The 25,342-nt window shown below is 45.7% G+C and overlaps 1 protein-coding gene and 1 non-coding gene across 2 annotated transcripts in view; one reads left to right on the top strand and one right to left on the bottom strand.

The window, feature by feature from the left end:
• The window catches only part of BRF1 (BRF1 RNA polymerase III transcription initiation factor subunit), a 237,084-nt gene that overhangs the window by 198,969 nt on the left and 12,773 nt on the right, over positions 1–25,342 (bottom strand). The window contains exon 2 of the mRNA XM_056851232.1: positions 18,015–18,092. Within this exon, the coding sequence (XP_056707210.1) occupies positions 18,015–18,092 (78 nt within the window). The remainder of the gene's footprint in view (positions 1–18,014; positions 18,093–25,342) is intronic.
• Positions 20,729–20,800, top strand: TRNAA-UGC (transfer RNA alanine (anticodon UGC)). Its single transcript has one exon. It is a non-coding gene; the product is annotated as a tRNA-Ala (tRNA).

The raw sequence follows: 25,342 nt of genomic DNA, 5'->3' as shown, positions 1-25,342 counted from the left end.
GAGTACCCAGCTTGCTGGGGGTAGAGGGAAGATGACTGGGGAAGGCACTGGCAAACCACCCCGTAAACAAAGTCTGCCTAGTAAACGTAGGGATGTGGCATCACCCCATGGGATGTGGCGTCACCCCATGGGTCAGGCTTGCACAGGGGCCTTTTACCTTTTAACCCTGTGCACACACTGATCTAGATGGCCCAAGCTAGCCCGATCTCATCAGATCTCAGAAGCTAAGCAGGGTTGGCCCTGGTTAGTACTTAGATGGGAAACGACCATAGAAGACAAGGGTTGTCGCAGGTTTTGACATATAGAGCACATGAACATGGTATTGGTGTTGTACATATGCAGAATTATTCAGAATATAACACAACTACAAACACAACATACAGAAAATATATTTCCTTTTAAAATATTTAAATGTATTTCCTTTCAAAAGGAAGAAGAATATTCTTTTGCAAAAGGCTTCTATCTCTTACATTTACATTTCACTGTTCACACTCTTACAGACACCTTAATAAGTTTCAGTAACATTCCCATAACATTCAGGTCTATCATTGCCAATGACCTACTGGAGAAATTCCAGCTTGGAAATCAGAATCAGTACTGACTACTATAAACATACTGCTAGAATTCCAGCAGAATCTCAGATGCTGAATGTTATGACTACACAGACAGGTGTACAAGTGCACATTATTGTAATGTAAACTATATTATGTTTTATGATTTAAACATAAATGCTAGGTCCTAGAAATAAATGCATAGGCTCAAATGAAAGCTATTTTTCTGTAGATGAGAATGATACTAAATATGAATATATAGAGTAATGATAAAGCTTAAAACTGATTGTTTATAGTTAGTAATGCAGTCTCCTGTAAGGGGAAATTCAAGCATGCTTATGGAATAGGAGACTTGAAATATTGAAGGCTGCTTAAACTTGAGCAGGAACTCACAGCCTCAAGGTGACTGAAATAGTATAAATATAGACCCAGAAAGACTAGTATTTCAGACCTTTCTCAGAGGGTCTCAGAAGAGGCTGATTGGTATGTATGGCTTAACAAATATATTATTCTAGAATTTGAATTAGATACTTTGAACTAAATCAGACTGTTATCTTTAAATTGTTGGATTTCAATACTGAATAGTATGTAGGACTTGCTTGCTTTACAGTATACATTGTAACATACATTGTAACTGAACATAAATACTTTATAACTTGCATTTACACATATTTACTGGAAGAATATCAATAAAAAGACTTGCTTTTTAAAAGTAGGTAAAGTAGTTGAGTCCTGCTTAGTAGGTGACTGGCTGAATAAGATAACATATCCCTTTTCAGGAAGGGGTCGATTCTAAGAGCCTAGTCTCTCGAAAGGCACTGAACCGCTTCAGTGTCACTATGCAGAGGCAGGCAATGGAAAACCACCTCTGATCGTCTCTTCCATTGAAAACCCTATTGGGTCGCCATAAGTTGGCTGTGACTTCACAGCGCTTTCCACCACCACAACCCTGAGCACACCAGTAGGGGGAGCCAACAACGGGAGGGCCTAGGGCCATTGTGCCCTGCCTGTAGGCCTTCTTGGAGCATCCGATTGGCTGCTTAAAAGACACCAGGACTTTGTTACTTATGTTTGCATGCAACCTAGTTCGGCCCTGGCAAACAGACCAAAAGACCGGGGGTGGGGAGGGGGACAACCTTACTCTAACAGACCTGGAGACCCTCAAGCAGCGGCTTCAAGTTGTTCAGGACAAAGCTCTATTCAGAGGGCAACACACGGAGCCAAAGCAACTCCGCGTGTGATTTCCGAGGAGCCGGAGAGCGCAGCCTCCCTTGTTTTGTTTGATAACCAATGTTACATCCGTGTTCAGCGTCCATGAACGGTGCCAAAAAAGGATTCTGTTCTTGGATAGTTCCCCGCATGGCTTTTCACAGCGGAAAAAAAAAACACTAAACATTCATACGCCTGCATCGCTTTAAACAGCAACAGCATCTACCAATCTGCTAGACAGAGCCAACGAACAGAACATTTCTACCAATCCTCCCACTCCCGCGAACCCAAGCCAAAAGAACAGAGCACAAAACACCTTCGGTCTGCTCCAAACGGAAAAGATGGGAAAGACTGCGGCTGTGGTTTGTTTCCCCCATTTCTTCTCTCCCTCTTTCTCTCTCATACACCTTGAGAATAATAAGCCAGTTCTAGACTTGAAATGCGAGGAACGCTCCCTTCCAGGGATACGCTGACAAAATCCATATTTTATTTTGTCGGCCGCCGACGTAATGAGGAAGGGAAAGTGCATCCAGAGTGAGAGGAACAGCTCGCGCTCAGACACACAAGCACGCCATATTGGCACCTGGGTCTCTTGTTCGACCATCCTGAGTTGAAACAGAGAGGCAGACACAGATAATCGCCCCCTGCTTTCTCTCCCAGGGTCTAAAGAACGGTGCGTGAGAAAACACCAGCAATCGCATGGCAGTCCCCTAGGGAGCCAGCGTCGTGTAGTGGTTAAGAGCGCTGGTTTGGAGCAGTGGACTCTAATCTGGAGAACAGGGGTTTGAGTCCCCACTCCTAAGAACATAAGAAAGGCCCTGCTGGATCAGACCAAGGCCCATCAAGTCCAGCAGTCTGTTCACACAGTGGCCAACCAGATGCCTTTAGGAAGCCACTAACAAGACGAGTGCAGCAGCACCATCCTGCCTGTGTTCAACCGCACCCAAAATAATAGGCAGGCTCCTCAGATACTAGAGATAATAGGTATGCAGCATGACCAGTATCCATTCTAACTAATAACCATTAATACCCCTCTCCTCCATGAATATGTCCAATCCCCTCTTGAAGCCCTCCAAGCTGGCAGCCATCACCACGTCCTAGGGCAGGGAGTTCCACAATTTAACTATGCGTTGTGTGAAAAAATATTTCCTTTTATCTGTTTTGAATCTCTCGTTCTCCAGCTTTAGCAGATGACCCCGTGTTCTAGTATTATGGGAGAGGGAGAAAAACCTCTCCCTGTCCACTCTCTCCAAACCATGCATAATTTTATAGACCTCTATCATGTCTCCCCTTAGCCACCTTCTTTCCAAGCTAAACAGCCCTAAGCGTCCTAACCGCTCCCCATAGGACAGTTGCTCTAGTCCCTTAATCATTTTGGTTGCTCTTTTCTACACCTTCTCAAGCTCTGTAATATCCTTTTTTAGGTGTGGTGACCAGAACTGTACACAGTATTCCAAGTGTGGTCTCACCATAGATTTGTACAAGAGCAGCATGATATCAGCAGTTTTATTCTCTATTCCTCGTCTAATTATGGCCAGCATGGAATTTGCCTTTTTTACAGCAGCCGCACACTGGGTTCACATCTTCATTGAGCTATCCACTACCACCCCAAGATCCCTTTCTTGGTCTGTCGCTGCCAGCACAGATCCCATCAGTGTATATGTGAAGTTGGGATTTTTTGCCCCAATATGCATCCCTTTACACTTGCTCACATTGAATCTCATTTGCCATTTTAATGCCCATTTTTCCAGTACGCAGGGATCCTTCTGGAGCTCTTCACAGTCTGATTTTGTTTTAACAAAATCGGACTCCTCCACATGAGCGGCGGACGCTAATCTGGCGAACCGGGTTGGTTTCTCCACTCCTCCACATGAAGCCTGCTGGGTGACCTTGGGCTAGGCACAGCTCTTAGAGCTCACTCAGCCCCACCTACCTCACAGGGTGTCTGTTGTGGGGAGGGGAAGGGAAGGTGATTGTAAGCCGGTTTGAGTCTCCCTTAAGTGGTAGAGAAAGTCGGCATATAAAAACCAACTCTTCTTCTTCTAGTGCAACTCATATGCACTAGCTGTTTTGGCAGGAGCTGTAATTCCCTTGGCCGCCGGGTGTCTGAATTGCATAACTCTTGCATAACTCAGTTTGTCCCTGTTGCCATTAAATTAGCTCCCAAAAAGGAGCTACTGTGCATAGTCAGCATAACCCCTACCCTCCATGGACCTGATATACATTACAGCTACTGTTGGCCGAAGCCGGATACCCTCTTCATACCACGCAGAGTAAATTAAGCTTGCTTCCACAGTCCAAACCAACAGCTTTGCGCTCATTTGAGAATTATGCTAACGCAGCCCGAGAAGCAGCCAAAGCCAAGTCGACTCCGGCCCTGCCAGCAACCTCTCTCCGACCTCGACTAGCAGCTTCCCTCCACTTCTGCCCATAAACTAAAGGGATTCTCAGGCACTGGAGTGCTACACCGAAAAACTGCATAAGATGAACGGTGCTGCCTATAAGAGCTGGCGAGGTGTAGTGGTTAAGAGCGGTGGTTTGGAGTGGTGGACTCTAAACTGGAGGACCGGGTTTGATTCCCACTCCTCCACATGAGTGGCGGAGGCTAATATGGTAAACTGGATTTGTTTCCCCACTCCTACACAGGAAGCCAGCTGGGTGACCTTGGGCTAGTCACAGCTCTCTTAGAGCTCTCTCAGCCCGACCTACCTCAAAGGGTGTCTGTTGTGGGAAGGGGAAGGGAAGACGATTGTAAGCCAGTTTGATTCTTCCTTAAGCGGTAGGGAAAACAGGCATATAAAAAACAACTCTTTTTCTTCTTCTATAAGCAGTCCTATAGTGTGATAAACACCATGCTGGCTGGTGGAATTACAGGTGGCGACTGACACCCCTCACCAAACCCGTTCACCATCCTGATGGGTCACGTTAAATGCAGAAGCCTGGTTGAAAAGCCAGTAGTTTCATGCACCCCCAACCACGCACACACCTTCCCTGCTGTTGCAGACATGAGCAATGGAACACCAGAAAGCCCATCTAGGAATTTAAGTAACACTCCTGTTATACTGTCTTGTTTGTGGGCTTCCTAGAGGCACCTGGTTGGCCACTGTGTGACCAGACAGCTGGACTTGATGGACCTTGGTCTGATCCAGCATGCCTTTTCTTACGTTCTTATGTTCATGCCTATTCTCTCCAGTATCAGAGGAGCATGCCTATTATATTAAGTGCTGTGAAACACTGGCAGGACAATGCTGCTGCAGTTGTCTTGTTTGGGGGATTCCTAGAGGCACCTGGTTGGCCACTGTGTGACCAGACAGCTGGACTTGATGGACCTTGGTCTGATCCAGCATGCCTTTTCTTACGTTGTTATGTTCTTGCATATTCTCTCCAGTATCAGAGAGTAAAAATGGATACTAGTCATGATGCATACCTATTTTCTCCAGGATCAGAGGAGCGTGCCTATTATATTAGGTGCTGGGGAACACAGGCAAGGTGGCGCTGCTGCAGTCATCTTGTTTGTGGGCTTCCTAGAGGCACCTGGTTGGCCACTGTGTGAACAGACTGCTGGACCTGATGGTCCTTGGTCTGATCCAGCATGGTCTTTCTTACGTTCTTATGAACTGTAACTCAGTAGCAGCCAGAATGGTTTTGTGACTGGTGTGCTGGGCTAGGACTGGAAACGACTTAAGAATGTATGAAAAGCCCAGCTGGATCAGACCAGTGATCCAGCCAGTCCAGCATCCTGTCTCACGCAGTGGCCAACCAGTTTCTCTTAGAGGTGCAACAACAGGGCATAGAGGCCGAGGCCTTCACCTGATGTTGCCTCCTGGCACTGGGATTCAGGTTTGCTGCCTCTGGATGTGGAGGTACCCTTTAGTCACCACGGCTAGAAGCCACTGCTAGACCTATCCTCCATGAATCTAATTCCCTTTTAAAGCGGTCTATGCCTGTGGCCATCACTACATCCTCTGGAAGCGACTTCCACATTTTAATCATTTGGTTCAAATCCCCCACTCAGTCACCAAAGTGATCCTGGGCCAGCCTAACCTATCACCCAGGGTTGTTGTTACGACAGCATGAAGGACAGGACAATCACATACCCCCCTCCCCAAAGATCCTTGGAGGCAGGATAAAACACAGGCCAGAGAGATACAATTAAATACACCGTTCTCAGGAACCATGAGCCTTTGCCATGAGGCTAAGTGAGAGATATACAGCTCAGTGGCAGGGGAGGGGCCGTGGCTCAGTGGTAGAGTATCTGCTTAGCATGCAGAAGGTCCCAGGTTCAATCCCCGGCATCTTTAGTTAAAGGGACTAGGCAAGTAGGTGATGTGAAAGACCCCTGCCTGAGACCCTGGAGAACCGCTGCTGGTCAGAGTAAACAATACTGACTTTGATCACGCACTGCTAGCAAACGGCTACTCCAAGAATGAAATCAGAAGGGCCATTGAACCAAACAAAAATCAGAAAACTCAAGAAAAACAGTCTCCCATAGGAAAGGTATTCTTGCCATTTATTAAAGGAGTCACTGATAGGATGGAGAAACTTTTGAAAAAACATAACCTACAAACAGTGTTTAAACCCACCAAGAAAATACAACAAATGCTACGATCAGCAAAAGACAAAAGAGACCCCCTCACCTCTGCAGGAGTATATCGTATACCTTGCAGCTGTGGAGAAGTTTACATCGGGACCACAAAACGCAGCATACAAACAAGGATAAAAGAACATGAAAGATACTGCAGACTTGGCCAACCTGAGAAATCAGCAGTGGCTGAACATGGACTGACACAAACAGGACACAGGGTCTTATTCCAAGGCACTGAAAGACTGGACAATTCTACCAACTATTTTGTCAGATTGCACAGAGAAGCCATTGAAATTCATAAACATCAGCACAACTTTAACAGAAAAGAGGAGAGTTTAAGAATGAATAAGGCTTGGCTTCCTGCCCTGAAAAACCTCCAGACAAAGACAACATTCAACAATAGCCATACAGATTAGTTTTGGATTACACACATTAACAGATCACTTCAGGATACAATGGTTCCATATTAACATACCATACCCTCATTAGCACATTATCTTGATACTTACAGGACAATACTTTTGCAGGACAATACTCAGCTCAAACCCAACCCCTTTCTGACTATATATTACTCTTCCTACACCCTTGACACTGAGAGACACTGTCCTTCAGTGTTACTACTCTGAAGATGCCTGCCACAGTTGCTGGCGAAACGTCAAGAAAGAAAATTCCAAGACCACGGTTACACAGCCCGGATAACCTACAAGAACCAATGAACTCTGACCGTGAAAGCCTTCGACAATATTTCCAATGGGTTACAACTTATTATTCTTCACAAGGAATAACATTAATGAAGAAAAAGGAAAAATATTTACCCACACACACAGTCACACACACACATATATATATGCACACACAGAGAGAGATATACCCACACACATCTACACACACACACACGTGTGTGTGTGTGTGTGTGTGTGTGTGTTTATTTATTTATTTATTTATTTATTACAGGAAGGGGCCGTGGCTCAGTGGTAGAGCCTCTGCTTGGCATGCAGAAGGTCCCAGATTCAATCCCTGGCATCTCCAGTTAAAGGGACAAGGCGAGTAGGTGATGTGAAAGACCCCTGCCTGAGACCCTGGAAAGCCGCTGCCGGTCTGAGTAGACAATACTGACTTCAATGGACCAAGGGTCTGATTCAGTATAAGGCAGCTTCATGCGTATATATAAAATGCCTTATTTGCAATTATTGTCTCTAACATGGACTCCAGATATGCATGCTCATGGTTACTGTGGTATTCAGCCCACTAAGACTTCGCAGACAGGACCTTCTATGACTCAGGTAAATTCACCCCAGCTGAATGAAGAAAACATTTTTTAATACAGCTGTTCAGGTAACAAGTCGCTTCCAAACAAAAGACGGCACATACACACGCAGAGTCGATCTTCTATGCCCACTAGAAATTTCCAGGTCACGTGCAGCACTTCAGTTCCCTCCAGGAGTTTTAAACAATGTTAACTGTGCTTTTAAATACAGTTTCAACCAAACCCAATTTACCACTAAATTTGCCAACACACAGACTGAGCGCGTCTAATTCTCCACAGGGGAAAAAAAAGCTCTCACTGTAATGGGCTTCAGAAATTGCTTTATGACTCTCAGCTTTGACTTCATGCATAATACAAGAAAAGAACACCTCACACCATCCACTCGGAGATAGGGTATAAGCTGAAACGGCACGGCTGCAGCATCGGCAGGAGCAACTCCGAGTGTGGTTTTTGGATCCTCGTACAACAAAAGAGTTAGCTACTGATGTGTGGCAACGGGTGGCTCGCTCTGCGCAGCTGACCCCTCCCCTCGTACCCACGCTAATTCTTAGCCCACTGCAAAACAAGATCAAAATAACCATAACAGACTACCACACCATCTAAAGCAGGGGTGTCGAACTCCATTACTACGAGGGCCAGGTATGACATAATTGAATAATAGAATCATAGAGTTGGAAGGGACTACCAGGGTCATCTAGTCCAACCCCCTGCACAATGTAGGAATTTCACAACTACCTCCCCCACACACACCCAGTGACCCCTACTCCATGCCCAGAAGATGGCCAAGGTGCCCTCCCTCTCATGAACTGCCTAAGGTCATAAAATCAGAATTGCTGACAGATGGCCATCCAGACTCTGCTTAAAAACCTGCAAAGGAGCGCTCACCACCTCCCGAGGAAGCCTGTTCCACTGAGGAACCGTTCTGTTCGAAAATTCTTCCTAAGATGGAAACTCTTTTGATTTAATTTTAACCCGTTGGTTCTGGACCGACCTTTTGGGGCAACAGAAAACAACTCGGCACCCTCCTCTATATGACAGCCCTTCAAGTACTTGAAGATGATTATCATATCCCCTCTCAGTCTTCTCCTCTTCAGGCTAAACATACCCAGCTCCTTCAACCTTTCCTCATAGATCTCCAGACCCCTCACCATCTTTGCCCTCCTCTGGACACGTTCCAGCCCAAGATCACATTTGCCAATTGCCACTTGGTCGGGCCGGGCCATGCCTCACCAGCCCAAGTCGAGAATGGGGTTGGTGGTGGCAGCCTCAGCTGGCTCGCAGGCCAGATAAGAGCCCTCAAGGGCCTTAAGTTTGACACCCCTGATCTAAACCCAAATGCCCCAGTACAGCTGACTCCTTGAAGAATATATCTGAATGGCCAATTTGTGTCTCTCGCCTTTCCAGTGAGGACAAAAAAACCCCAGAATTATTGGGCTGATTCAGACCACTCATCCAAAAGGAGTCTTGTGGCACCTTCAATACTAACATTTATTTCTCCTAATGAGCTTTCATAGATTACAGCTCACTTCATCAGCTGCCAATCCCAACTTCAAAGTCTGGTATCCCCCCACCCCTCGAAGAGTTCAATGGAAGTTTTCCTCAGATTCCATTTCTGACAGATTTGGGAGCTAGGCGACATCCTAGGCAGATGACCCTCACTTGGGGAGTTTATCAAAGACATCACCACCAAAGGAATTTGATTATCACTCCATCTTGCTGTACATAAACTAGAGTTGCCCACAACAGACTTGTCCAGAAGGGTAGAAGAATCCAAGACAGCTCCAAGTGAATATATGCCAAAGGTCTATCTATCATTATGTGCTTGGATTTGAACAGAAGCGAGTTAGAAAAAAGAACTTCACTGAAGGATAAAAATGGGTTCAAATTATTTGTTAATAAGGATGCCCATATAGAGAGAAAATCTGGAAAATTCAGGGCATTCTGGAGCAAAGGGTAGGTGGGAGAGAAGTTGTTACACAATGTATGGTGGATTAACTGCTAAATTAACTGTTAAATTATCAGCCTCTAAATGTGAGACTGCTAAATTAAAGCTCTCTACGAAAACAAAATACCAAAATTAATTGAGGAATTCTAGTACCTACTATCACGAGACTTGCTTCTCTAAGTAGAATATAATCATCTGGTTTATGTAGTTAGATCAATGCATCATTTGGAAATATAGTGTACGAAATGTTAAAGTTGGAGGAGTGGGGGGTCAGGATTTATAGCCTTTTGTCATACAGTAATATTGCATTTGATATTAAAGGTCTGTGTTCTGACTTGGCTGTCCTGCGTTTGACCTGAAACCAAGCACACACCTGTCACGACAGGCTTAGAAGAAACTGGAGTTTATGACCGTACACAAAAGGTTTATTGTCTATTAAAATGAAAGTTTGTTTTCAAGGTGGAGGAGATACGGCAGGTTAAAAATATCACCCTATGGCTTCCAGGAACATCACTGGCCTGGCTAGAAGTACTGAAACTTCTGGTTGAGAAATCAGGACACTTCCGGGGAAACTACTAACCTCAGACGTTGCTACTCACTGAATTAATTAGCACAGCCGAGAAAGGTGTTTCCCTTCCCTGGAATTCTGCTTTTATTTAAAGATGCGTACACTTCTTACTCAAGAGCATGCTAGTCAAGATTATTTGCTAATCATGGTGTCCTGAATTGACTGATTGCTTCCTGCGAGCTCATGTATGTCATTTTCAGAGGCAACTTAAAAAGCTTCCTTGTGAGATTTTGTGATATCAAGGAATATATGCATCTGTAGGGCATGTTTGATACTTGCCTCGTCTTGATTCGAGGAAATTAAAATTCTTTGCCTAAACTTTTTAAAATTTATCTGAGCCATCTGAAGCCTCTCTCTGTCTCCCCTCACGTTTTAAGGAAGGAATCCGGTGGCTGTAAAAGGTGGCTTGAAAGACCCTGGACCAGGGGTGTCAAACATACGGCCCATGGGCCAGATCCAGCCCCTTGAGCACTCTTCTTCAGCCAGAGAGGCAGCCACCCCCACCCCCTAGTCCTGATCGGGGCTGGCAAGGCATGGCCCAGCCCGACCAAGTGACATTTATGTCACATCCGACCCTCGTAACAAATGAGTTTGGCACCCCTGCCCTAGACTGTATGAACGCAGTTCCTTTCCTAGAAAATGAGACTTCATCGGGTCCTGGCCTACTTTAAGGTGCATGTACAGCAATCAGTGATGAGGGGCAGAAATTTTTCAATGCTATATTTTTCTGCGGCAAAATTTCCTGCCTCTTATATATCAATTGTTTATCTCTAGTTGTCAGAGTTGTGCTGCAAATCAGTAGTGTTAGATGGGCTAAATGTGGGATATGAAGCAAGGGTGTATTTGCCTTCTCTTGCTTAATATTATTTATCTATTATTTAGCTAATGAAGGGAACTTTGACTCTCAAAAGCTTAAACCTGAAAATTTCATTGGTCTCTAAGGTGCTACTGGATTCGAATCAAGCTCTTCTACTGCAGACTAACACGGCTACCCTCTTGAAATTATTTAAGAACAAATCAGATCCCCCCCCAATTAAAATTTTCTCAGAGAACCCACATCACAGATAGTGATGGTTTTCCTACATTGCCTTTCCCCTTCCTGTAAAGGGTTCCTTTACATGGGGCCCCTGTATGCTAGAGAGTGTAATCTAGGACGCAGTTTGCAGGAAGAGAAGAGGCGTCGAAACTCATGGTTGCCCACATAAACCAGGAATGTGGTTTAGAATTCAGCAAACATTCCTTTTCAGCTTTGGATTGCCAGGGAACCTCAATATTGATGGAATGATGGTGTCAAGAAAGCTCGTTCATTAGGTATAATCCCGAAAAGCTTCCAAAGAACCCCAGAACCAAGTCTGGGAAGCCCCTAGTTGACAGTAACCAATACTCCCAAGGCCTGACTAGTTACAACATCCTAGAGCAGACAAGTGATAAAAAAATTACTTAAACACCGTGCTGGGCATAATAGCTCTAAATTTTCTAGTGGACTTTAATGTACAAATATACAAACAAGCAAAAGTACATAAGAACATAAGAAAGGCCCTGCTGGATCAGACCAAGGCCCATCAAGTCCAGCAGTCTGTTCACACAGTGGCCAACCAGGTGCCTCTAGGAAGCCACTAACAAGACGAGTGCAGCAGCACCATCCTGCCTGTGTTCCACCGCACCCAAAATAATAGGCATGCTCCTCTGATACTAGAGAAAATAGGTAAGCACCATGATTAGTATCCAACTGAACACGTTTAAAACGACAAGATGGGAATCTACTGCCACCATGTTCTGAAACAGGCAAAAGTACCAACTCAACACCTTTAAAACAACAAGACGGGAATCTACTGCCACCATGTTCAGATTAAGGCCATCAAGAGCCAGTGAAAAAGGACACAATTTTATTGCTGAAGCTGAATTGTCACAAATACACACACACACACACGTACATTTTAACAACTCTCCCACCATCCCCCTTTCAACCAGAAGCCAAAAGATGTCTTCATCCACGCCAGTACTGTGTATGTTAATACAGGCTGTTCTTTCAGCACCTGGGGATTCCGCCAACACACTACTGGGAGCTCTGGCAAGGAGTTTTTCAGAGAGAGAAAGAGAGTGGCCGCGAGCCAGAGGGGAGCTTGTTAGACAGATTAAAGTCTGCATTCCTTTCTACTGAGTGAAAGAGAATACCCGCCATGCACTGACAGTAAGGCGTCCCCAGATAAACCACAAAAGAATGCAATCTGGTGAGCCATCGTCTTCTTTATTCTTACAACCAGCTTAAGCGGAGAATTTCACTTTCGAATGCTGAACTGGGGCAGGGGCGTCGGGGTGTTTTGTTTTGCTTTTAACTTCCCTGAGAGCAAACTGGCTCGGATCCAAAAAATACTCCAGTGGAATTGTGCTGCGAATTTGGTAGGAGAGGAATAAATACTCATGTTCAAAGACGCCTTCTGGTGGGCTAGAAGACTTTTGACGAGGGTACGGAAAAGACCTTTAAAATAAAAGCGGGAACCCGATTTTCCATGTACAGCTGCTATGCAGTTGGAATAAGGTTCATGTTGAGGAGGGTTTCCACACAACTAGGAGCCAAACTACATGTTACAGGCGGGCATGGGACAATTTGTGGCCCCTGACACCATTTCAAACAATAATTTATCAATTTAAAAATTGCTGCATGAGCCCAATTAAGATGCGGTGGCACCATGGGATCTTCTCCCCTGCCCCATGCCTTTTCAAGTGCCAAGATAGCCCCCACAACTGTTTTAGCAAAGCCACGGGAGGGACAAGATCTCATGGTGCCCCCGTGCCCATCAGCAATTTTCAGACTGCTGAATTCTCATCAAAAATGGTGTCACAGATTGTCCCGTGTTGGTACATGCCCACCTGTAACGTGTAATTTGCCTCGAAGATAATATTCAATGAGCCCCTTGACACATATCTTTGCAGTTATTATGGTAATTTATTGCCCACCTTTCTCACTGAGACACAAGTCAGATCATTCCAGTCAAAGACCAATGGAGATAGACTAATGAATATTCTGCATAGGATTTAACAGAAAGTGTCCTAACAGGTGACTTTGATAAAGGTAGGAAGCCAGCCGGGCATAGGTTGAAGCTTTAACTTGACCACTTTGGACAGGCTCTAGCTACATTCCCTCAGATTCATTAACACCCTGTTTTCAAAGCAGCCTTTCTGGTGGGGGGGGGGCTGTGGTTCAGTGGATGAGCCTCTTCTTTGCATTCAGGAGGTCCCAGGTTCAATCCCCAGAATCTCCAGTCAAAAAAAAGGAACAGGCAGTAGGTGATGTGAAATACCTCAGCCTGAGACCCTGGAAAGCCCCTGTAAGTCTAAGTAGACCAGGGGTGTCAAACATAAGCCTCAGGGGCCGGATCCGGCCCCTTAAGAGCTCTTATTCGGCCCACGAGCCAGCTAGGGCAGCCACTCTCCCCACAATGTGGGTTGGTGAATTTATATCATATCTGGCCCTCGTAACAATTGAGTTCAACACCCCTGGAGTAGACCATAATAACCTTGATAGACCAGTGGTCTGATAAGGTAACTACATTTGTGTGATGTGAACACAACTTTCCAGTGCAGAATGACATACGAGAATACAAAGATCCACCGCCTTTCAGGGGCAGGGGAGGGAAACGACCTAACAGGACATGCTGGCAAGGAATCGACTATTTCTTCAATAAGACCAGCAGTAAGTCTCTAAATTAGTCCCCAATGACAAGAACAAACACTGATATTACAAATGGCAGGGCCAAAAACAAAACCCTAAACAAAGCTTAAAATAAAGAAGGAACATATAGAGGAAATGAGAAGTAAATACATCAACAAATATTCAGTTTTTATAACAGGACTGGCTTTGAAATATAATTACTCAGAATCTACCTACAGGGAGCATTAAAAATGAAGTCTGAACGGGTCCTGTCCATCACACACTGCTGCTTCAAAATAGTTTCTGAGGGTGGTACTGTTGGTCTGCAGCAGAAGAGCTAGATTCAAGTCCTTCAAGTACTTGATAACCATCTTCAAGTACTTGAAGGGCTATCATATAGAGGAGGGTGCCGAGTTGTTTTCTGTTGCCCCAGAAAGTCGGACCAGAACCAGTGGGTTGAAATTAAATCAAAAAAGTTTCCACCTAGACATTAGGAAGAATTTTCTAACAGTTACAGTGGTTCCTCAGTGGAACAGGCTTCCTCGGGAGGTGGTGAGCTCTCCTTCCCTGGAGGTTTTTAAGCAGAGGCTAAATGGCCATTTGTCAGCAATGCTGGTTCTATGACTTTAGGCAGATCATGAGGAAGAAGGCATCTTCTGGGCATGTCGTAGGGGTCACTGGGGGTGTGTGGGGGAGGTAGTTGTGAATTTCCTGCATTGTTCAGGGGGTTGGACTAGATGACCCTGGTGGTCCCTTTCAACTCTATGATTCAATGAGCCCAGGAGTACCTTCGAGACCAGCAAGATTTTCGTGGTATGAGCTTTCGAGACTCTTGAAAACTCATACCCCGAAAATCTCGTTGGTCTGGGAAGCACTCCTGGACTCGAATCTAGCTCTTCTGCTGCTTCAAACCCTGATCCAATGCTGCGTTCTCGGAGGAATGTCAAAGCTCCAAGTCCTTCTGGGACTAAACAAAGGGTGCCCGTGAAACATCAGCCACTGTGAGTGGCAGGCAGTATGAAGCCTCGGGATTGGCCGGGCCTGGCATCAGCACTAGAACCCTGGCCTTCTTCCCTTTCCGGACAACAAAGCAATAACTTCCAAATGTCGCACTTCATAGTCCAGCTTGGTAACTCAAAGCTTTTGAACAGGGGCAATCCCAAATTGGTCTCACTCTCCAGAACTAGGAATGGGTGACAGTCCACAGCCCTGGCTCCGACACTTATGCTACAAGTTCAACTGCAGCGAATGGCCGTCAGACAACGGCAGTGCTCGGCAGATTGAACTTCCCATGCCATTAACCTTTCCATGCCTTTGACTTCACAACGACTTTGAAGTTTGGGCAATCAATTCTTGCACTGTTGTGGGTTTTTCCCCCTCCATTCCCAAAGCACTTGGCCTGTTGCTGGAGGACGTCATTGACAATTATAAGAAAAAACAAGCGCTGATTGGGGGGATTTGGACTAAAAAACACAGCTGTTAAGGTTTCTGAGGATTCTGGAAGCTCAGAATACAGCGGCAGAGGCCTCGTAAACTTGAAAATATTCTTTTACACCATCATAAGAACATAAGAAAAGCCCTGCTGGATCAGACCAAGGTCCATCAAATCCATCAGTCTGTTCACACAGTGGCCAACCAGGTGCCTCTAGGAAGCCACAAACAAGACAACTGTAGCATTATCCTGCCTGTGTTCTACAGCACTTAATATAATAGGCATGCTCCACTGACACTGTAGAGACTAGGTATGCATGACTAACATTCATTTTGACTAGTAGCCATGGGTAGCCCTCTCCTCCAAGAACATGTCCACACCCTTCTTAAAGCCTTCCAAGTTGGTAGCCATCACCACATCCTGGGGCAGGGAGTTCCACAGTTTACAGCTGTCCTCAGGCCAGCCTGCTAGAGATCAAGAGAGGTCCAATGGAAAAAAATTATAATTATATGAGTAAAATTAATTTGGCTTTCTTTTTTTGTCTCCTGTCTCTTATGGTTTTCTATTGTCAGATAAAAATTATTTTTATAATAATCAGAGTCCACCCCTCCAAACCACCGCTCTTAACCACTACACCACGCTACACCAACAGGTGGTAAACCTCTGCCCTGATGGCAACAGTCACTCTCCAAGCACTTCTTTCCTGCCAGGACCCAGCTCTCTCCCAGGCTAAAGGAGAGGGGAATGGCGGTGGGAAGTGCCGTCAAGTCACAGCTGACTCATGGCGACCCCGCAGGGCAGGGGTGTCAAACATAAGGCCCGGGAGCCAGATCCAGACTCTTAAGAGCTCTTATCAGGGCTCCAAGCCAGCCAAGGCAGCCATCTCCCCCCCACCCCACTCTCGATCTGGGCTGGTGAGCCATGGCACGGCCAAGTGACATTTATGTTGTATCCGGCCCTCGTAACAAATGAGTTCGACACCCCTGCCATAGAGTTTTCAAGGCAAGAGACTAACAGAGGTGGTTTGCCAGTGCCTTCCTCTGCACAGCAACCCTGGTATTCCTGGGTGGTCTCCCATCCAAATACTAACCAGGGCCGACCCAGCTTAGCTTCTGAGATCTGATGAGAGCGGGCTAGCCTGGACTATCCAGGTCAGGGCCCTTGAAAATTACTCACATCATAAGATTCAGACATCTTTCATTTCACAACAAGACAACTTTGGCTGAAGGGTACTTCAGTTTTCTGAATTATTTAAGCCACTGAAGCAGATGGTGTGGGAGTAACAATAGCAGGAATAAAATTTTCTTGAACAAAAGAACATGGGGGCTTAAGCATTCGCAATCCTGTCACCGTATTCACATGTCATAATCAAATTGTGATTAGTTGAGTTAATCGAGTTCGACACCCCTGCAAGAGGCATTCAAAGGTGGTTTGCCCTCACATCTTTCCTATTCCCTGCGCACAGAACTCCCCACATGTAGAAAACTTGTGCGTCAGATAGAAGGGTCCCGCCCTAGCTTCCTCTCCAGCATGCCATCTTCTAGGCGCGTGAAACTGTTTGCCAGACGTGTTAGCTACCAGCTCCCTTTGAAGTGGTACAACGTAGCAATAGGTTTACTACATCAGTAAGAGCAAGACGCAATATGCTCCTCACCAACACATTCCGCTGGCCAGAGGTCATTTCATAGATTAAAGCTTCCTTCAACACAAAGCTCTATGCAAGGACGGTGCAGAACATAAACAATTGTCCAAATGCCACACTGAACACTGCTGATCCCTTCCAAGATGCGCTCTAAAAATCCATATCAGGCAACCTAAAGACGAGTGGTTTTTTTTAATGGGGGCCCTTATCCCTGCCCCACACACACACTAAAGGCGATATACAAATCGTAGAGGGCATTATATGCATATACATGCATTACAAGGGAACATTATATACATATAGCATATATAAAGAACCGCTTTGTCTGGAATGCAGTCTTCATTTTTTAAGTTTTTGCTTGGGGGCATTCCATGATAACATTGCATATTTGGGGAGGGGGCAGCCATGGATCAATTACTATGCTGTCCTTTTTAAAAGGACACTTGAACAGTCTCCCTCGAGAGTTGGTGGATGCTGCATTGTTGGAGGTTTTTAAGTATCAATTGGAGACCTACTTGTAGGGATATTATAGTTGTAGGTCCTGCATTGGCAAGGGGTTGGACTAGATGACCCTAGTGGTCCTTCCAAACTCTGAGATTGAATAAAATTATGACAACCTGTACACTGCATTGGTCAGGCTGCACCTGGAGTGTTGTGTGCAGTTCTGGAGGCCTCGCTTCAAAAAGGATGTGGACAGAATGGAGCGGGTGCAGAGGAGAGTGACGAGGATGATCAGGGGCCTGGAGACCAAGCCCTGCGAGGAAAGGCTGAGGGAGTTGGGAATGTTCAGTCTGGAGAAGAAGAGGTTGAGGGGGGACTTGATTGCTCTCTTTAAGTATTTAATGGGCTGTCACTTAGAGGAGGGCAGGGAGCTGTTCCTGTTGGCAGCAGAGGATAGGACTTGCAATAATGGGTTTAAATTGCAGGTGGAAAAGTACCGGCTGAACATTAGGAGAAACATTTTTTACAGTAAGAGTTGTTCAACAGTTGAATCAGCTACCTAGGGAGGTGGCAAGCTCCCCCTCACTGGCAGTCTTTAAGCAGAGGCTGGACGAATACTTGTCAGGGATGCTTTAGGTTGATCCTGCATTAAGCAGGGGGTTGGACTAGATGGCTTGTGTGGGCCCTTCGAACTCTTATGATGCTAGATTCTATGAACTTACCATTTTGCAGGGTCTGCGCCCGCGATTCCTTTCCCAAGTTGACATGAAATCCTCCAACTGTTTGTGATTTTCCTGCCGCTGGAAGGAAGGAAGAATACCCATTTGTCAAATGCAACATTATTAATGAAAGCATTGCAGTCAACCTTGGAGTGGCCTAACAAACTTCAGTGGGGCCCCAGACTCACAGCTCAAGCTTTTTTCTTCCAAAGTTCTTTCTGCAGATCTCACACCTACAGAGCAACAAAGGCCTCCATTTCATATATTATTCAATTATTTATAGTCCACTTTTCTCTCTTGGACTCAAAGCAGATTACAAATACAATCGACGGATGATTGTAGAACCAACCAGAAGTCTAAAAACAGAACTGAAGCAAAGCATGAGTATTAACATGGCACACTAAATGATATGCCTAATAAAGACAAAAACTAACACATTCAATATATACAAACATGAACAACTGCAATATACACTCTTTCATTGACCAATATGAGATCCAAAAAGGACCAGACACGTTTCGGCCTGGAAAGGCCTTCCTCAGTGGTCAGTATAAAATTATAACTTATCACACATCCTAATAATACAATCATATCATAATGGGCAGTAAGAAATATCTAAAAGCCCTTCTAGTACAGTGAAGCTCCCTGTAAATTTCTTAACTTCTTATATGTTAAAACCTGGCTTCACTGTCTCACCTTCTATTGTATGCTGGGCTCTTAAGGATGTGGATGCATCAAGCAGATAGAAGCAGCGTCTCGTCCTTTTTGGATCTCATATTGGTCAATGAAAGATTGTACATCGCGGTTGTTCATGTTTGTATATACTGAATGTGTTAGTTTTTGTCTTTACTAGGAGTGTTATGCTTTTAATCTAGATGTGCCTTATTAAAATTTATATATTTGTAATTTTAGCATTTTTCAGCTCAACCTCTTTGGTTTGTAATCAGCATTTTGGTTGAGTTCCCTCAGATTTCTCACCCCTTTTTTTGGTGTTTTTTCACATTAAATGATACAACATTACATAGAAGGATCCTAGCCAGTGAGAGCCAGTGTGGTGAGGTGTCGGACTAGGATCTGGGAACCCCAGGTTGAAATCCCCAGTCACTCCATGGAAACTTAGAACATAAGAAAGGCCATGCTGGATCAGACCAAGGTCCATCAAGTCCAGCGGTCTGTTGACACAGTGGCCAACCAGGTGCCTCTAGGAAGCCCACAAACAAAACGACTGCAGCAGCATTACCCTGCCTGTGTTCCAAAGCACTTAATATAACAGGCATGCTCCTCTGATCCTGGAGAGAATAGGTATGGATCACGACTAGCACCAGGAGTTATTGCATGACCTTTTGATGATGACATTTGCATCCCACCAGCCTTCTAAAGAGCTCAAGGCAGTATATATGGGGGAATATTGTGCTTTCCCTCAAAATAACCCTGCGAGGTAGACCAAGCGGGAAGGGATTAGACAGAAATGAGGGGCATGCCCCTTCCAACTCTATGATTTTATGATTCTAAGGTCTCTCCAGTCAAAGTCTTAACATGCTAGTCTGTATACCAAGAGCCAAAGTAATCTATGGAATCATGTGAAATGCTTTATATACCTTTTTCTGAAAGAGTTACTTGCAAGAAGGCAAAATGAGACCGCAGCACAAGGGGCTTCCATGGTAGAAGGCTCTGCTGGACATGGCGCCATTCAGAACATTGGCTCTAGCCCAGGGGTGTCAAACATGGGCCCGGGGCCAGATCCAGCCCCTTGAGAACTCTTATCCGGCCTGCAAGCCAGCCAAGGCAGCCACCCCGCCACCCCAGTCCTGATCTGGGCTGGCGAGGCATGGCACAGCCCAACCAAGTGACATTTATGTCATATTCGGCCCTCATAACAATTGAGATCGAGACCCCTGATCTAGCCCAATGGCAAGGCAGAAGCCATTGCGGCCAGCAATGAGGCTGGCGGGAACTGTTGTTCGTCCAGAGACAGCCAATAGGGCTCTCTCAGTTACAATGCTGGATTGAACTACTAAAGACAAAGCAGCTTCAAGCCTGACTGATGCAAACCCAAAAGGAAAGAAAAAATGGACAAGGAGTCTCTGTCGAAAGTCATACGACATAGATACCCAGATACGAGAATTCCATGGTTTCTGCTTTGAAGATAAGGGACCACTCGGGGGGAAGGGAGTGTTTAATCCTTTCCTCCCATATCTATTCAACAATTTAAAACCACCAGGAAGAAGACAGGTTCTGCACCTTGGCCAGTCTTTCAGCATCAGAGGGGTTGTTTCAATTATGAAAGCATGGAAGGAAAGGGTTAAAGGCACTTTCACACCCTTTCAATCCACTTCAGTGATTGTTTACAAGTGGATTTTGCTGTTTCCATGAAGTAAAATCCAGTTGCAAAGTGCATCATTCAGCTGTCTGTCTCATTCCCCAGCCCACCAAGTCCTAGCATTCATTCCCAGTATGCCATGCAGGGCTGCTAGTTATCTTTTTAAAAAACACTAGTGATTCTATTCACCAGAACTCCTGCATCAACTCTGGTTTGCTCCTCAGGGGATGATTCAGATAACTGTAACAATCCACACACTTCAGAAGACCCAAACGTGTCCCTGCGTTCTTTCTTTCCTTCTTTCGTGAAAATTTGAAATAATTTTTTCTACTAAGGATGCGACGCTGGAACCAAACCACTGCAATGTTCTGACGTTTTTGTAACAGCAACACGAGGAGGGGGCGTGGCTCAGTGGTAGAGCATCTGCTTTGCATGCAGAAGGTCCCAGGTTCAATCCCCGGCATCTCCAGTTAAAGGGACTAGGCGAGTAGGTGATGTGAAAGACCTCTGCCTGAGACCCTGGAGAGCCGTTGCCAGTCTAAGTAGACAATACTGACTTTGATGGACTAAGGGTCTGGTTCAGTATAAGGCAGCTTCATGTGTTCATGTGGGAAATTCTAGTGCGCTCTATACTGGTTGTGGACAACTTATGGTAACCCCACAGGGTTTTCAAGGCAAGAGATGAACAGAAGTAGTTTGCCATTGCCTGATTCTGGGTAGCGACTCTGGACTTCCTTGGTGGTCTCCCATCCAAGTACTAACCAGGGCCGACTATGCTTAGCTTCCAAGATTTGACGAGATCGGGCTAGCCTCAGTAATCCTGGTCAGGGCTGCTCTCCACTAGAGAAGCAAAAACAGCGTCGGTGGTCTTTGGTTGTGCAATTCTACCACCGAACCAGGAGAAAGAACGGCAATAAGTTAGGTTGGTTTTCCCTAAAGCACCTAGGAAGATACCCATGTTTCAAAGTTTTCCATTCACTGATACACACACACAAATATATTACATATACAGGAATTCCACTGGTAAATTCTGGGCGCAGAAGATAGCACACAGCCACTACTCACCATCCAAGACAAAAGCATGAAACAATAATAATAGTTAAATTGTGGAACTCCCTGCCCCAGGATGTCGCGATTGCTGCCAACTTGGAAGGCTTTAAGAGGGAAGCAGGCATGTTCATGGAGGAAAGGGCTGTCAATTGCTACTAGTCAAAATGGATACTAGTCATAATGCATACCTGTTCTCTCCAGGATAAGAAGAAGAAGAGTTGGTTTTTATATGCCAACTTTCTCTGCCACTTAAGGAAGAATCAAACCCGCTTACAATCACCTTCTCTTCCCCTCCCCACAACAGACACCCTGTGAGTTAGGTGGGGCTGAGAGCTCTAAGAAAGGTGCAACTAGCCCAAAGTCACTTAGCTGGCTTCATGCGGAGGAGTGGGGAAACCAACCCGGTTCACCAGATTACCATCCGCTGCTCATGTGGAGGAGCGGGTAATCAAACCCAGTTCTTCAGATTAGAGTCCACCGCTCCAAACCACCACTCTGAACCACTACACCACACTGGCCTATTATATTAGATGCTGTGGATCAGAGGCAGGATGGTGCTGCTGCAGTTGTATTGTTTATGGGCTTCCTAGAGGCACCTGGCTGGCCACTGTGTGAACAGACTGCTGGTCTGTTTCAGCACGGTTTTTCTTATGTTCTGAATTTGTAAGAAAAATAAGAGGGTACATTTAGAGACAAATCTTGGGCAAGTGAAGCAAAGACGTATGTCAGCCCCATCACTGTTTATCCACAGGGTCTGCAGGGGTCTAGTATCCACCCCAAGAGGTTCCAAGAGGAGAGCTTTACTTTCACTAGCAGAAGTGATTGAAGGTTTTCCATCACAGATGCCAACGGCTATGCGTATGCGCCCCCTAGAGGACAGGAGCATGCAGAACACCAAAAGAGCTGCACACACTTCTGGCAGAAGCCAGGAAAGGGAGGCTGTACAGCTTATGATTGTTTTAAAGGTACCAAGAGGGAGCGTTTGCGGCTTCAAACCCCATGCATCATCCCTACAAACATAACTTGCACTCCAATTCAAATCGTGGGACCTACAGGAAGGCTCTTCCAGCGTGCTCAGAGGAGAAGGTCAATAGTCTCACTAAATGAGTCACTCACACAAAATGCTTGAAGATCTCAAGAACTCCAACTGGGACTACCTGTGACAAGACTGCAAAGAGGGACAGACCCATTTGCACTGTTTTTCACTCCCATATAAATAATCCCAAGAGCCGCCAGAACTGGCCCTAAGGGGAGTGCACTCCATTTCCAGATGTTTCTTGAAATACCCTAAAAAGGTAAAGGTAGTCCCCTGTGCAAGCACAGAGTCATTCCTGACTCATAGGGTGTTGCCACATCCAGACATTTACTAGGTAGATTGTGTTTACATGGTGGTTTGCCATTGCCTTCCCCAGTTGTCTACACGTGACCCCCAGCAAGTTGGGTACTCATTTTACCGACCTCAGAAGGCTGGAAGGCTGAGTCAACCTTGAGTCGGCTACCTGAAAGCGACTTCCGTCAGGATCGAACTCAGGTCATGAGCAAAACTTGGACTACAGTATTGCAGCTTACCATTCTGCGCCACGGGGCTCTGCGCCACGGGGGGGGGGGAATACCCTGCCCACACAAAAATGCCAAGAGAGGACTTTCCCAACATACTCAGAATTTGTTTTTTTGTTTTGTTTTTTTGCCATCAAGTCGCAGACGACATTTGGTGACCCCGTAGAGCAGAGGCATCAAACATACGGCCCGCGGTCCACATCCGACCCCGAGAGCTCTTATCTGGCTCGCAAGCCAGCCAAGGCAGCTGCCACCACCCCCCACTCTCAATCTGGGATGGCGAGGCATGGCCCGGCCCGACCAGGTGACATTTATGTCATATCCGGTCCTGGTAACAAATGAGTCCGACACCCCTGCCATGCAGTTTTCAAGGCAAGAGACAAACAGAAGTGGTCTGCCGTTGCCTGCCTCTGCATAACAACTCTGAACTTCCTTGGTGGTCTCCCATCCAAGTAGTCACCAGGGCCGGCCCTGCTTAGCTTCCAAGATCCGATGAGAGCGGGCTAGCCTGGACTATCCAGACCAGGGCCATTGAAAATTACTAGCATCATAAGATTCAGACATCTTTCATTTCACAACGAAACAACTCTCGCTAAAGAGTACTTCATTTTTCTGAATTACTGAAGCCAGTGAAGCTGATGATGTGGGAGTAACAATAGCAGGAATAAAATTTTCTTGAACAAAAGAACACGGGGGCTTAAGCATTTGCAATACTGTCACTGTATTCACATGTCATAAATTGTGGTTAGTTTGTGACGGATCGGAGCCACCAAATTCTCGTACTCCAGCACTTTCTCATGCACTGTGCCAAGATGGAAAACTTCTTTTGTTATTCATTGCAATTAGTTGTAGCATACAAACTTGGTGGCTTAAACACACAGGAAGTCATTTGCTTGCTTACAAACCTGGAGTCGACTCCCGGTTTAGAAGCCCGGGCTGTAGACAAGTAACAAATGTTCAACAGCTGGATTTGGACGTCAACAACCAATTGCAGTTTGCAACAAGAAAGTCTTCAATCCCCGCGTGCACAGGGAGGAAGGAGACCCAGGGTACAAGGACTTACAGGCTTCTTCTCAACATGAACATGTTCACGATGACTCAATGCAGCATGAAAAATGGAGATGTCACAGTGGGGGGAAAGAGACCACAATACACACATTCAGGATACAACTTGTCAAGAACAGAGACAGCTTCTAACCAACTATGAGATAATCCAGATTTCATTAGCCAGGCTGGGAGCGGCACAGGTCAATAGCTTCCTGCCATTCAGGGCACCAAAATTCAAAGATTTTTGCATTTGTCTTTAATGTTCAGTCTGCCATAAAAGCCCACCGCTGTTCTCAAATTCTAGCGTTATCCCAATTTTACAGATACGTGAACAGAGACGGACAGCCTCTATTGCTGATAAGCGAACAGAGACGAACAGCCTCTACCGCTGACAAGTTCTGTCAGGCCTGTTCATTCCACCTCCGCCAGCAGACACATACAACGCGCCCTCCACTCTGCCAATTTCCAGATATCACCCCATGGGGAGCCAAGCCTTCCCCGGTTTTTCCGAGCTTCCTGTCTGGATGAAATACATCTCTACAGAAAGGGCAGGGGGTGGGGAAATCAATGCAGGCCCAGCCACAAAGTGCAGGATTCAGCATTTTCAGACCTGCCAAAGTATCCTTCGCAGCATTTCAAGCGTGCCTTGAAAAAGCTTGCACGTACAAGAACGGGAAGCCGGGAAAAGCCTTCGCCTTGAAGCGTGAGACAAGACTGACACCTTGAGGAAGCTGGGGGGAGGCACAGCAGGAATGTTACTTTGTAATAATAATAATAATAAAGTGACGTCAAGTCGCAACCAACTCAATGCCAACTCCTCATGGGGTTCTCAAGGAAAGAAATGAGCAGAGGTGGTTTGCCATTGCCTTCCTAAGAACATAAGAAAGGCCATGCTGGATCAGACCAAGGCCCATCAAGTCCAGCAGTCTGTTCACACAGTGGCCAACCAGGTGCCTCTAGGAAGCCCACAAACAAGACGACTGCAGCAGCATTGTCCTGCATGTGTTCCAAAGCACCTAATATAATAGGTATGCTCCTCTGATCCTGGAGACAATAGGGATGCATCATGAATAGTATCCATTTTGACTAGTAGCCATGAATTCCCCTCTCCTCGATGAACATGTCCACTCATAAGACCATAAGAAAAGCCATGCTGGATCAGACCAAGGCCCATCAAGTCCAGCAATCTGTACACACAGTGGTCAACCAGGTGCTTCTAGGAAGCACACAAACAAGACGACTCCAGCAGCATTATCCTGCCTGTGTTCCACAGCACCTCATAGAATAGGCATGCTCTTCTGATCCTGGAGAGAATATGTATGCAACATGACTAGAATCGATTTTTACTACTAGCCAT

This window comes from Euleptes europaea, chromosome 6 (genome assembly GCF_029931775.1).
Source record: "Euleptes europaea isolate rEulEur1 chromosome 6, rEulEur1.hap1, whole genome shotgun sequence".
NCBI classification, from domain to species: domain Eukaryota; kingdom Metazoa; phylum Chordata; class Lepidosauria; order Squamata; family Sphaerodactylidae; genus Euleptes; species Euleptes europaea.
This window is presented reverse-complemented; position numbering and strand designations above follow the sequence as displayed.